At 48.6% G+C, this 13,798-nt stretch overlaps 3 protein-coding genes; all 3 read right to left on the bottom strand.

The window, feature by feature from the left end:
- Positions 1-416: 416 nt before the first annotated feature.
- GSTUM_00004076001 (uncharacterized protein) lies at positions 417-3,616 on the bottom strand (the record flags this gene model as incomplete). XM_002835224.2 has 3 exons in its annotated part: positions 417-2,273; positions 2,445-3,105; positions 3,195-3,616. The coding sequence occupies 3 exons, from the start codon at positions 3,614-3,616 to the stop codon at positions 459-461; spliced, it is 2,898 nt and encodes a 965-aa protein (XP_002835270.1). The 3' UTR covers positions 417-458.
- A 7,560-nt stretch (positions 3,617-11,176) lies between these two features.
- GSTUM_00004075001 (uncharacterized protein) lies at positions 11,177-11,857 on the bottom strand. XM_052355733.1 has 1 exon: positions 11,177-11,857. The coding sequence occupies exon 1, from the start codon at positions 11,691-11,693 to the stop codon at positions 11,463-11,465; it is 231 nt and encodes a 76-aa protein (XP_052211679.1). The 5' UTR covers positions 11,694-11,857; the 3' UTR covers positions 11,177-11,462.
- A 53-nt stretch (positions 11,858-11,910) lies between these two features.
- Positions 11,911-13,625, bottom strand: GSTUM_00004074001 (uncharacterized protein). XM_002835222.2 has 6 exons: positions 13,559-13,625; positions 13,422-13,462; positions 13,137-13,346; positions 12,768-12,959; positions 12,399-12,693; positions 11,911-12,258 (listed from the first exon to the last, which is right to left on the bottom strand). Exons 4-5 carry the CDS (start codon positions 12,864-12,866, stop codon positions 12,460-12,462), a joined length of 333 nt encoding a protein of 110 aa, XP_002835268.1. The 5' UTR covers positions 12,867-12,959; positions 13,137-13,346; positions 13,422-13,462; positions 13,559-13,625; the 3' UTR covers positions 11,911-12,258; positions 12,399-12,459.
- Positions 13,626-13,798: the final 173 nt, after the last annotated feature.

Genomic DNA, 13,798 nt, shown 5'->3' with positions numbered 1-13,798 from the left:
CACCTGACACACTGAGTGGAAGTTATGGTATTTTGGTGCGAGGGCATGTGAGTGGGTGGGGTTTTTTGTTACCTTTCTTTTTTCTCTTCTTTTTCTTTTTCTTTACTCGAGTATTATTCCTCTTTGGGGGGGAGGGGATGGGGATGGGGATGGGGATGAGATGAGATGAGATGAGAGGGGTAGCGCAGTAGCGCGGCGGGAGGGTAGGTAAGGTCAGGTCAGGTAAGGTGAGGGAGAGAGGAGGGGGAGAAGTGAAGAAGCTGGTCTGTATGTTTGTGAACTTGTATGTTTGTATGTATGTTTGTGCATGTGAGTGTGGGCGCGTGGGCGCGTGGGTGGGTAGGGACAAATTGCGGGTACTGTACAATACTCGTTCGCAGTCTCTTTCCCGCCCATCAATACGCATGTAACATACCTTTTCGAGAGCCGTTCATTCAGGCTTTAATTTTCCTCATTTTTTATAATCGTACATTGTGATCATGATATGCAGTGGCACTCGGGCCGGTTCCTCCTCCTCCCTGAAGGGCCTGTCCGCTTCCAGATATTAGATGCGGCAACCCACCCCCAGTTCCACTTTCTCCACCACTTCTTCCACCACCTCCACCTCCGTCATCTCCACCTGCCCCCGGGACACCACCTCCCGTCACCGTTACCGTTGCTGCTGCTGCACCAGCGCCAGCTCTGCTTCCGCCGTCTCCCGTGATATCTATGCTTCCCATCCCCCCAATTCCTGACTCGAAATTCGGAGGGCACGAGTTGAACGGCAGGAACCACGCGCTGCTCGGCTGTTCCGTAAAGGCATCCACATCCGCTCCACTCGCTTGGCCCTGGAGCTCGGGCCAGATCCCGCTGTTAAGCGAGGTTGCGGCCATCATGAATGTGGGATCTGATCCCGAAGAGTACAGGTCGTAAAGGAGATATTGGGAAGGCCCACTTTGAGAATGTTGTTGCTGATGGTGGTGAGGGTGGTGTTCTTGATGCGCCGAGTGCGATTGATGGGGCTGGGGGTGATGCATACCCATCCCTCCTGTATCCACACCTGCAGGACCCCTGGGCAGGGTACTGGGATAATTGGGATACGGAACTTGATGCGAGGATATATCTGGCACCAAGGAGGGGATTGCTGGGTGATGTTGGGTACTTTGGGTTTGCCGCTGATAGTTTGTGCGGTAGATGTTTGTTCGCCGGGACATGCTTTGCGGTTTGGATATCTGCGGTGGGCTTAGTAGTTGGGGGTCCAGCTTCCCCTCCATCTCACTGTGACCTTGAGCCATTGCTGGAGCGGGAATTGTTGCAGGAGACGCACCCATTGGTGAGTGATGTGCTTCGGGTGATTGGCTGTGATGCAAGGAAGTGGTAGGTGAGCTCCCAGGATGTATAGTCGTGGGCCCCTGTGTGTGTATCGAGGGAGATGCGCGAGTGTAAGACTGTGTTTGAACCCTGGGAGGGGGAGGGGCTGGAGCAGGAGGGGCAGCTGGAGGCCGCTTCTGTCTCGATGGTCCTAACCTTGCAAAGAACTCGTCTGCGGTTTGAAGATTTGACTTTTGGCTCAGCACAGCGTCTTGGGTGGAGGCCTCGTCTGAAGTATGGGGCTTTGATGTCATTTCTACTTCGTAGTCGCCAGCGCTCACCCCTCGTGGGTACTTTTGAAACCAGTCTCCATACTGCAACGTTCGGGTGGTTTCTTCAGGGAACGACGAACCCCGTGCAAGGGAGTCGGCAAGTTTACGGTATAATCTCTTGAGATTATCTGTTAAAGCATGGAAGAGACCCCAATATTGTCTTAGTCGCATCAAGAACCTTAGACATATCTGCATATTGTTTCTCGATTCCTCCTGTATCTCTCTTCTATTAGAGAATGAGAACATCCGCACCATGTGCACCATGCTAGCATTGAATGCGCAATACCCCGTGAAAGGAGCCACCACAATCACTCCACGTTCCTCGGCATCCAAAAGTATTCGTGATATCTCGGTCGCCGAGGACAGGGCGATTTCCCCCGCCTTCTTTCCGAACTCTAGAGGGGTGCTCTGGCGCTGGGGGGTAGGCGTTGGAACTCCTGATTTGTTGAGAAAGAGTCGTACTTGGTGAAGGGCAATATGCACGAAAACGAACTGGCCAACGAGACGCTCTGTGATATGAACCTGCATATTTTCGGGAGTATATCGGAAACGACTAGGTAGGTTCTCTTCAAATCGGGCTATCTCCTTGTTAAGGGATGTAAACTGGGAATTTGGCTCCCAAATTTCACAAGGGTCGCGGTCTTTGCCCCCCTAAGAAAAGTCAATAAAAATATTCGGTGATATTTGTAATCCATTTCGCACTTCCATAATCCAAGGGGGCTTGGGTTTCCTTAGAAAACACCAAATATAGGGTGAAAAAAGAAAAGAAAGAAAGAAAGAAAGAGAGGCGGGATGGATACTAAGGCTTTTTGGCACTCTAACCTGGTTAAGATATTTTACAACTCTTCCGTAAAGAGCCACAACTCTCACCATATAGGCCGCAACCCCCATACATTCAGTGGCATCACCAACCTCTCCCACAGAACCCTTCACTGTCCCGTCAAGCTGCTCTGTCACCGCTGGTATATCCAATTCCAAATTCCTATCATGTACCGGCAGTTGAATCTCAACTTCCGACTCGGCGATCAAATGTGGCCTTTCCGTCCCCGATGAAGTAAACCTGTCCAGGATGAAGCAAGACCACATACTCCTCCGGCGGATTTCTCTATCGACAAAGGACATATATCCCCCTTCGTCTTGGTGGAAATAATCGCCAGCTGGCCTTGAGTGTGGCTTTCCGAGTGGGTCGCTATTTGCTTCTTTATGCAATTGTATTGCATGCGCCATGCGGGTGGCCATCCCGCCCATTGCCCAGCTTCGGCCTCCCTGACATGTACCGAATTCATGAAGACCTAGCAATACACAGACAGTAACATTGGTGACATTTGGGGTATCAAATTTCTTTAATATCTGTCGTCGAGCCTCGCTCGCAAACGCCTCCCCGGCGAGAAAGGGGGGATCATGGCGTACAGCTGGATGCCTAGAGAACCGAGCCGATACGGCACAGACAGCGAGAATTAATACCGGCGGCGCGGTTCCACTCCTGTAGTAACCCATTAAGTAATCCGACTGCGAATAATGTATGCCCACTCTCCACAATATGGGAGAAGCTTTCCAAAGAGGGGTTAATACCGTAATCGCCTCATGAATGAAGGTTTGTGCAGTAGGAAATATGGCTGGCCGTAGACATAATCAAAGAAAACTTCTGCTAGATGTTCTTGAATATCTTTCGGAGGCAGGGCATGATTCCCGTCGTCGACATCTATTGTTCGACCTACCCTCCCCAAAGGGCCATCGCCCCACGTCTCCGGCATGCCTATCCCCTTCCGTGCAGTTGAGCCATCTCCTCTGGCCCACATATCCAACTCATCCCCAAATGCCGTTGCGGCCGTCCTTTTCCTTGCTGAAGCACCGGACCTTGCGCTAGCTGTTGAAATACTTGGCCTTACAACAGACCTCCCCGTAGTGCTAAGCACAGCACTGACCTCTTCCTTTGGCACATTCTTGATTAGCCGTTCCTCCATACGCTTCAACCGTCGGTCGAGCATAGCCATGTAGTCTGTCCTAGGAGCTGCTTTGCGGGTGGATTGTTTATAAACACAAGGGGTCCTCGACCGAACACAGTGACGACAGGCAGGATTTTCACCGGAGCATCGTATCTTCTTGCGGCGACAGGCGATGCATGCTAGTGGAAGCCGCTTTCTATCCTTCCCTGCCTATGCTTAACTGTTAGACTAGAGTTCAGATGCGCTTAAGAGTGACTAAAAGTCGCCCCTTCCAGAAGTAGATTGATTGAGCCACCCCGAGGCTAGTGATCGAAGTAGCTTGTTCGGGGATCGAGGTGGCAGAACCTGCCTAAACCTGTGAAAAGCAGTGTCGAGAGCACTCCGACTAATGGCTCGGGAATACCCTCAACTCTGATCTTTGGCTTTGGACCCTGTGAAATGGAGGCCAAACGGATAGGAAACGAACCTTAGTTTTTGTCTCACTCCAAGTTGGAGTTTGTCCTTGTCCCTGCCCCGCTTCTGTCATTTTCAAGACACCTTGAGTCCCCTCTCTACTCTCCTGACCTGGGTGGTCCTCATCGCCAGTTCTAATACCCATCCCTTCGCCCATTTCGTCGCTATCTATATCATACCCCGCACTTGGAATATTGACCGGCGGTATTTCCTCTGCAATGCTCGCCATATCTGTGAATCCTCCACCACTTCCAGCTCCCATCTCATCTCCTCTCGCGCCTCCACGAACCGCCCTGGCTTCGCTCTCCATTCTGCTTCTCGTAGAAGATGGTATATTACCTCCCATATGTCTCTTACTCTCAGAAACAATCCTATTGTATACGTAGCCCTCATCCTGGGTGTGATGCCCCCCCTCCTTGTTGAGCTGACTCTGCTCCTGTTGGCTCATGTAGGTATAATCCACTCTTGGCGCATCCGCTGTGTCATCTGCTGGGGAAGTCGTCCCATATTCGTCGACATACGTCCTACGGGCTAATCCACTGCCAGTATATTCCATCCCATTACCTACGTTCGATATGCTGTTTCGGTCTGCGCCTGTCGGTGCACCATTCGTCGAGGGTAAATCACTTGGTTCTGAGGCTGGGCTAGAGAGTGGGGTCTTAATGACCGGAAATATTGTTGATTTGCTAAGTTGTTGCTGACTTCTGATTCCGAGTAGAGTGTTGGGAGCGTAGCGGTGCCCAAATATGGAGCGTGTCGGCTGCGAATTAGAAGAGAAGTTCCGTGGGTTATGGAGTATCATCTGAATGTGTGGGGAATGATATAGCCAGCGCCTAGCCAATGATATTCCGGCTTCCGACGATTTCTCCGGGCACTCTTCTTTTCAAGAGATATATCCAGATGGTAGAATCCCCCGTGGCTGCTAATCCACGTTTCAAAAAAAAAAAAAGGGTTCTTCAGAGCCCTCGTGATATCGGATGTTACTGTTACCAAACCCCTGTCTTAGCCCCTAAAGCAGCCTAACTGCCTCCCTGGACAAGTGAGGGACAGCAATGCAACACACTCTGATGGTTCCTTTCTCGTTATAGCTTTTGCGCTGCCTCCAGTATGTTGTAGCACGAACAGTATCAAGCAGGGCGGTCACAAAAAGACCAATGGGATGAAACCGCCACCTTTTGACTTAAAAGAGAACACTCGCCTTAGTTCCAACCTTTCTCTCCTGCAGCTACAGCTGCGGATGTGCTCAAATTGATAAGCTTGAGACACCAATGAGAATAAGTCAACCCCCAACTCTAGACCAAGAACTTTTGGGGCCACTTCTGGCGTACCAGGACCTCACGGGTTCAAAGGAGGACGCTTGTGCGTTAAGGTTTGCCTATGAGCGGTTGTACGAGTATGCCGTTCGCTAAGCGGTGTGCAAGCTATAGATGCTCTAGAAAGCGTTGCCGTGGATTATCAAGATTTTAATTCGTGTGATTCTGTCCTTGTTGTGATGAGTCGCCAATGCCCCGATATCAGATGGCCACCTTCGGGATACTACAAAATAGTGAATACCGAATTAAATTATAACGTACAAAATATGTGGTTGTCGGCGATTCCAAAGAACTGGATCAAGGCTGTCCAAACCCTACTGCGAAACGGATGAGAGAGTTGATAGGATGGCCTGAGATTCTTCGAAGGGGGTGTTCTTATTCTTTCTATTTATATCTCGTACCCTTTCCCCTTCCAATCACGAAAGGTATTGCAGTCCCGTTGCGGAAAGCAAGTGAGTAAAAAAGGTGATTGTCGTGCTAAAACCGATGAAATGACAGTGCGGTTGCCGCGGAGGCATCGACAGCGGAGAGATATGGTATTTCGCCAGAAATGAGGACAGGACTTCCAGGTTCCGCAGATCTTTCAGGTTTAAGAAATTGATGAGTCCCTCTATTTTTGAGCAGACGATGAAGGGTGGTTGAGAAAACGTAAAGCTGCAGGCATGCTCAGATTGACCAAGACGTATGCGGGCTTTCTGTTCCTGCTTTCCTGTATGCGCGTCGGTGGTGCAACTGGGACCAGGCGGGCTCGAAATGTCTTGCTTGTCTGTACGAATCGAGTACAAGTGCCGGTATGAATGGTGAAAAAACGGGGAAGCTGTGCGACGTTTCGTGCTCGGCTATATCCTCCACATTATTATTATTGCTGTTCCCCGAATCTTTTTTTGAACGTCAAACAAGAAATATTAGTTGGGGGGGAAACGGTAAGCAACAATTGATATGGTTGTTTGTGATATATACCGATCGAGTGTTGGCAAAAGCGATTTGGGGGTCCTCATCCAAAACTGCCGGGCATCCCCCAGACTTTCTCACCGAACGAAAGATGTGTTCCTCGTTCAAAGCCACGGAAAAGAGAGAGAGAGAAAGAGAAAGAGAAAGCTAGCACAAGAGTCGACCTTTCCCAGTGTAAATTCACCCCCTGAATCAGATCCGCTGCAATTCTCGCCTCAATGAATGCCCATTCCGGGGAATGATGACTAGAAATTTTCCCTTTGAAAATACAATAAAAGCCGAGGTGTCGAACCCGGTGGGCATTTCTTTTTTCTTTCTTTTTTTTTCTGTTCTTTCCTTTCCTTTTTTCCACCTTGCTCCACTGGGATAAGAGATGTCAATGCAAGGTGCTGGCACCGCTCCTGCACAGTACTTGTAGGGAAGGAACCAAACAGTAATTATGCCTCAATTGAGAAAGCTCCCCGGGGGCAAAATTGGTACAGTAGTAAATTCTATCAGCGAATACTCGTTCTACACCGTGGATTGTCTGGTACTCGTACAACAGTCAGAAGCAGCAGGGAGCGTTTGCTGGCAATTGAATACCGCACCGGTAAAGCGCGAATGGAAGATAATTGGGATTCCCCGAGAAAAGTTCAGCACCACAAAACAAATCCAGGGAAGAGGAATGGAAAGGCCCAAAGGATTACCTCAGTGATCCCGGATTGATTTATGGGAGGGAGAGGCTTTTTTTTTTCTTTTTCCTTTTTCTCATTTCCTCTCTATTTTTCTCTCATTTGTGATAAGGGGATTGTGAACTGGGGGGGGTGTGAGGAGCTATGACTATTGTGTTCAAGCTCGCCGCCAGGGTAAAAGATTAGGAGGGGCCCATCAGACAAGAATTCCGACACGAATGAGAAGAAAAAAAACTCAACAAGCGTGTGATTATCGCTTTTTGAAAAAGTCATCAGATTGTCAGTCCTTCGGTTTTCCCCATTTTTGTTTTTCTTGACGCCACGGTAGGGGGTTCAGGCCGGTTCCCTAACTAAGAGAGGTAAAGTTCACAGCTAAAAGAAGGAAAGTGGGATGTGGGAAATTACATTGGAGAAATTCCAGCAGTGATAGCCCTTTCAAAATCGCAGGGTGCTGTACTCGTACAGTACCAGCACATTACCGGCCAATATGGCACACACCAAACTCCGAGAAGACGTCAACGGCTTTCTCTACACCCGCAGTGCCTGAACACTAGCACTGTGGTCGAGTATTGTAAGTACCGTAAGCCATCCCACTCGAGTCGTTCCAGGATTAAAGAAGCAAAGAGCGGATTTATTGAGTACTGTACTCGTACGAGTACTTGTAGACTACGAGTAGACTAAGGCAGGGTCATAAATGGACACTACTCCCACAAGCACCCAGACTCTAGCGATAGGATGAGGGTACAGTAGTGTACTAGTAGTACTAGTACAAGTAGACCACCCAACATAAGTATCACAGGGTATGCGCGGGTAGAGATTACACGTAGACTACGAGTATGTGCTCGAGTACTCTAGCTATCGTGCATATTGTAACAAAGAACTGTATGGGGAGGCACCGAGTGGTTCCGCCTCATAACCAGCCGAGTCACTACGTCCGGGCGATAGGTGGCATAAGGTCTTAGTCCGAAACCCTGGTAATTTCTTACCAATTAAGACAGGATACTTTCTAGATCTCGTTGATTTCCTAAATAAGATCTTTTGGAAGCAGGACACGACGGAATGAGGGACAACCGAAAAAGAAAAAAAGAACCCCACTGTTAACTTATCGGACTTTGGATATAAATTTAATTGAAACTTGGGGACGCATCCAGCCCACAATGGACTGGCAAGTGTGCCCATAAATTCTGGGCGATTTCACACCCCCCCGCTATACTTCTTAATGCAGCCACTATCCCTCTTAGGGCCTTATCCTGTAGCAGGTGCACCCTTCTGGGGATAGTGACTGCCATACAGAGAATGGCGGTTGGTCGAGTTTACCCGGGATATTTGGGGTACTACAAGTCTACAAGTACTGTACTCGTACTAGTACTGTACTATCCTTATCCCTTCTCTCATCTTCATTCCAAAACAAAAGCCTCAAACTTCGCCCATGTTTGCTTTTCCCTCTCTTTTCTCTGCTACTCCCACAACATCCCTTCTCCATTGCCTCCTTCTGATTATCTCCCGGACCGCCGAAACTCATGAATATTTCTTGCCACCCCCTATGGTTGTCTGAGACACAAATTAATAGCCAACTTTTGTCAAGTACTGCGAATTCGGAGATGTTCAAACTTCGGACCACTGCTAATATTAGCTATGATGGTACCTACGCTTATCATAACTGAAGAATATTGAGGTGGTTCCTTAGTCATCTATGTCTTAGACACTGACAGGGGCGGCAAGGGATTTTCATGGGTTTCAGCAAGCCCAGGAGATATAGGTCAGGCACCAACCTCTAAAACATTTTAACTCATCATCATCTCATTATCAACATCATGTGAGGCGGCTACCGTTCCGGCACACAAGGTACACAACTCAGACTCAACCGCAGAAGGTTGGCCCAGGATGTCTCTCTCCCCTGGTCCCTCTTTTCTCTTCTCTGGTCGCACTGGTCATCAAGGCAGCCAATCATCAACAAGTAGGCTCACCCCACAGCAGGCCGAGGGGTGCGCTGATCGCCTCGCTAAACTCAATAACGAAAGGCAGCCTCATCCTGATACAGGAGTTTACGCCGTACCAATTCCTAATCTACTCGTAATCCTCTGACGTTTGTAAAGACGACAGGGTCCGCACACACCCCCGTGGCGGATGGACAAATAACATCAGTGGTAGCAAGCCATAAATATCAATTGGTAACAGTTTCCCGTTTCTGAAGTGCTCTTTGCAATCCTATTCTACGATAACATTATTCAGAAAAGATGCTCCTGGAAAATCCGAAAAAAATCATGGAACCATCCAGGAATTCGAAGGTAAGGATTCTATACCCTTTAAGGCCAAATCCAACACCGGTACAGCCCACTAACTTCAAGTCAGACCCTTTAAAACCTTCAGCAAACTTCCTCCCTTTCACAAAAAGGTACCGGTACAGGTACGAGTACAGTACTTGGGCTTCGTGTTTTCCCAGGTCCTGGGCAAGGCACCTTGGCAGAGCGCGGTATGTGGACCCAGCCGTTCTCACCAATGTCAGAGAATTACAGTACTCGTACGGGTACAAAACCCTTCTCTCCTTTCGGCCGTCTCTGAGACAGATGGTATACTAGACTAAAGAGTTCGAAGGATGATCCCGTCAACTGAGAAGATTGTAAATTTTTACTTCTTGGCAGTGGTCTGGCCGCATCGTTGGCGTCGACCAGGATTTATCACCTGGATGGCACAATACCACAGCACGGCCCCGGGCGCTACGAGTACAGTCTCCGCCGGGGGGCATGGATTAATCTCAAATCTGATTATTAAGCAGTCAATCTCCTCCTAAACCGGCGGTGGGTATGGCGTTTTGCTCTCCTAATTGGGATAAATTATATTTTACTTGGCCACTTATAGAGTATTTGGACACCTTGACACGTATTATTACCGGTAGTACAGTACCGTACTTGTCTTAGCTCCAAGCGTCCAACTACTTTCCGATTAGTGAAGTGCAGTAAAATCTCGTGAAAATCCACTCACTATCCCCAGCCACTCCCAATCTCCGCGACTAGTCCCTATACAGTATAGTCTATGAAGCTATTCACAGCCTCGTACAAGGGTGCGAGATTTGACAGGTCCCACGATCCCGCATCTAGCAGCCACTATTCCCTCCCAAGCTAGCGCTTTGTCAGAGCGGAGATAAGTGGATTTCACAAGATTTTACGGCACAGTAATTGTTGAAAGTGGGAGAATACCGGCACCCATGTTAAATTATGTTTGGCATGACAGCCGAAAAAACACCTCACCCCTTGTTAGAACCTTAACATGGGCCCGTCTTTTGGAACCACAAACAACTTCAAATTGCATTAATTGATAAACTCCTCACCTTCAATCATAATATATCACTCGAATTCGCATTACGGGCATCTCTTTGCTAGTCCAATTCCGCGCAAACTTCTTCCTGCTTCACATGTACGATACCTCCTCCCCCTCCTCCTTCAATCGCATCGCCAGTGCATCCGTTGCCCTTCGTCTCTTCCTCTTCTCCTTCTTCCTCCCCCAAACCATCTTGCTGTTGTTCCGAGGGGTTCGGTTTTCTCGCCTGGAGGTTTTTGCTATATCATAGGCCGGTTTCGCTGTTGAACTTTTTGTCCCTCCCCCCCCCCCGTTCGCCGCGGCAGCGGCGCTATCATTTCATCTCTCCACACGGAGGGGGAGGGAATCCCGAGCGCCACCGACCGAGCCTACCAGTACTTTGCTCCAAGTTGTGCACAGTTCAATAATAATAGCAAACTGACTCGGCACGAAACCTCACTATTAGACACAACTATATTGGACAAGTATGATGCAGTCCTGATCATACTCTCGCCCCCTTCAAATTCGAGTGATCCCCCGTGACCGTTTCTGCGGTCTACCCCTGAAAGTGGTTCACTACTGCACTCTCTATACGTGCTGGCACTGTGAGTAACTTAGCTAGCAGCGCAAGTAAGGCAGAGAGTGCTTGGCGAGGGACGTCCCATCCTCAGGCTAGTTATTCAGGTATACCCACGTAATCTCGTGCGCTGGTATATATCAGACTTTACAGTACTCTACGCTCTCAATGTTCACTCAAGTGCTGGATAGCTACCAGCAAAAGGCATGGTATGTCAGGTTGGACACAGGACGGCACCACCAGAACTCCCCAGGCAAACGAGTAAACCCCATCACCGGCACTGTATATCCCCCTTTCCAGCAGCGCGGTATGTATATGGTAGATGGCTGTGATGGATAGTCTATAGCCATCCAGGTGTCTATCCGCGGGCTAATCGCCAAACATACCCTTTGAGCTACCGTTCCCAGCGTCTACTCGAGTACATAGTTGGCACGTATCAGCCCGGGCCCACCAACAAACAAAACACATACAGCAAGTAAATACACTGCATCCCCTCCCTCCTTACTAAGCATTCCATCCCATCAACCCCGATACTCTCTTTTGTTCACAGTGGATCACTCGATTTCCACATCCTGTCATCGATTCCCCACACACCCTATCCAACAAGCTTTCGAAAACTCAGTCACCGCGTGCTAAATGAAACGAGTACTGTCACCCGCACTACAAAGTGCCCGGGAGGAAGTGAACCCGAGGACCCGGACGGTACGGTAGCAACGCGGTAGCGCCGACAAAATGAAGCCAAAAGCAAAACAAAACAGACCCCCGCCGGGATGAGGTGGAACAAATTTGATACGATAGATTGATACGATGGACACGGCAGACAAGCAAGTAACCCCACCTCGCACCACTCTTGTTATCATCATACCTACCCCACATCAGAGCAGAACGGAAACCTTTCCCCGCCACGCGTAGTAGTGCCGTTTAAGAGCCCTATTCGTCTTGATGGAACATCATAGTGCATCGTAAATGCCACCACCGTATTCTCCTCCCTTCCCGCCTCTTTTAGTCCCTTTTTTCCTTTTCCTTTGCGAAATCGACGACTCTCGTTGTAATGTATACCGTATGTCAACAGGTGAAAGGTGGTTGGTTGAAGGTTTTTTTTGAAGTGGAAAATGGGGAAACGGAAATAGAAATAAAAATTTAAGGCCAGACGAGCAGAACCTTGTTTTGCCCCCCACTCCTCACCATATCCGTCCGTTATACGTAGTAGGAGTTGGGGGAGAAGGAGGTATAGGCGAAAAGACAAAGGATCGAGGGAAGAGGGAATTTAATAGCGAAAATAAAAAGATGAAAGGAAAACCCATAGAAATGCTGTGAATAGACAAAAACAAAAATACCAGCCGGAAAGAACTCCAATCATGAGTAAAAACACAAATAGAAAGCCACGAAACAAGACACGAGAGCAGTTATAAAAGCAGCTCTCTCTCACTTGAACGGGAAGAGGAAAAAAGGGGGGGAACGAAAATTAGCAGACTTCAAACCCAAGATGCAAGTGGAAAAAAACAAAAGCGGATAAAAGAGCTGTAAAAAAAAATGAAAGCAAGAAAGAAAAGAATCAAACACCATACCCCATAGCCTTAACCCATTTCCACCTCCATCCGAAAAACCGTAGACTTTAAAACTTGAACTTTAACGAACATTTACCAGCAACTCGGCCTCAAGGATAAACTTTCCCTCCTTGTAACCCTCCGATGCCTCATAGGCTTTATCGTATTTCCAGCCAACAATTTCATTGCACTGGCGACAAGAGATGTCGCGAACGATGTGACGGCCGGTAGTCATGTTGCGCTCAACGGGTTCGGCTTCGCTAATGTTGACGACAGTATTGAAGAGGTAGGCTTTTCCATGTTGGCCACGGAAATTCTAGAAAATTATTTCCATCCCATGTTAGCAAACTAACCACTAGATTCACTATCGCTCGAAGATGGGGCATGTACGCGTGACAGGATATCATCATAATTAGACAAGTGGGTTTTGCAGTTTTTGCACCCGTAAATACGGCTAGAGTTGAGGTAGACGTTGTAAGAGAGACCCATTTTGAGTTTCTGGCTCGGTAACCCCTTTAACCCGTTGAGCGGGGTGGTGTGTAGTGGCAGTTGTGGTAGTGGGGCAACTGGTACAGCGGCAAGCTAGGGAAACGTCAGCTTGATTTCTTTCCGGAGCTTTGGTGTTGCTTTGTGGGTGTGGCTGAATGCTCGAGCGGTGGGGGTTCTGTTTATGGAATGACGGGAAGAATAGATGGAGAGAGGAGGTACGAGGGTACGAGGGAGGGAGAAAGAAGGGACAACAAGCTGGGATAGACGTACCTTATCTATGACGTGCGGTAACTGCTGAGGAAGGGGTTTGTCGGAATGATCCGCGAGAGAAAGCGAGTGGGGGGGAGGAAGAAAGACAGTGAGGGAGAGAAAGAGGGAGAGAGGAAAGGGGGAGAGGGGAGAGGGAGACAGAGGGAGATAGAAAGCAAGACTACCGTAAGTAGTGTTCACGTGGTTTGTCACGTAACTTGGGTTTTGATACTGTAGTGTTGAGCTCTCGCCTTTAGCCTTGACGCACTGAGACGGAGGAAGTACCGTAACTTAGTCTATTAATACCATGGAATGCTCAATTTGCGAGTGAGGAAACTTGGTTTTCACTGGACATGTATCAGGATTGGTATGCTAGATATCATGGGAATTATTCGAGAGATCGAAGCATGGGCCATTTTATTGATATGGAACGGGCTCCGTACTCACTCAGCCAACAAACCTTCGTATCTCATCAAACTTTTGTATCGTGCGGACTGGAGAAGAGAAGGGAGAAAGGAAATAGGAGAGTGAGTGAGCAGCAAAAAGTCCCTCGGTGTGTCGCTTCATATACTGTACGGTGTAATACAGCCTTGACCACATGACGCTCAATTGACGTTGGAACAGAGGTCTAAATGAAACGACCCTAGCGCGCATCTAGGCGACAGCGCTTCGCATCCATCCGT

The sequence above is a fragment of the Tuber melanosporum genome, assembly GCF_000151645.1.
Source record: "Tuber melanosporum whole genome shotgun sequence assembly, scaffold_1, strain Mel28".
Lineage (NCBI taxonomy): Eukaryota > Fungi > Ascomycota > Pezizomycetes > Pezizales > Tuberaceae > Tuber > Tuber melanosporum.
This window is presented reverse-complemented; position numbering and strand designations above follow the sequence as displayed.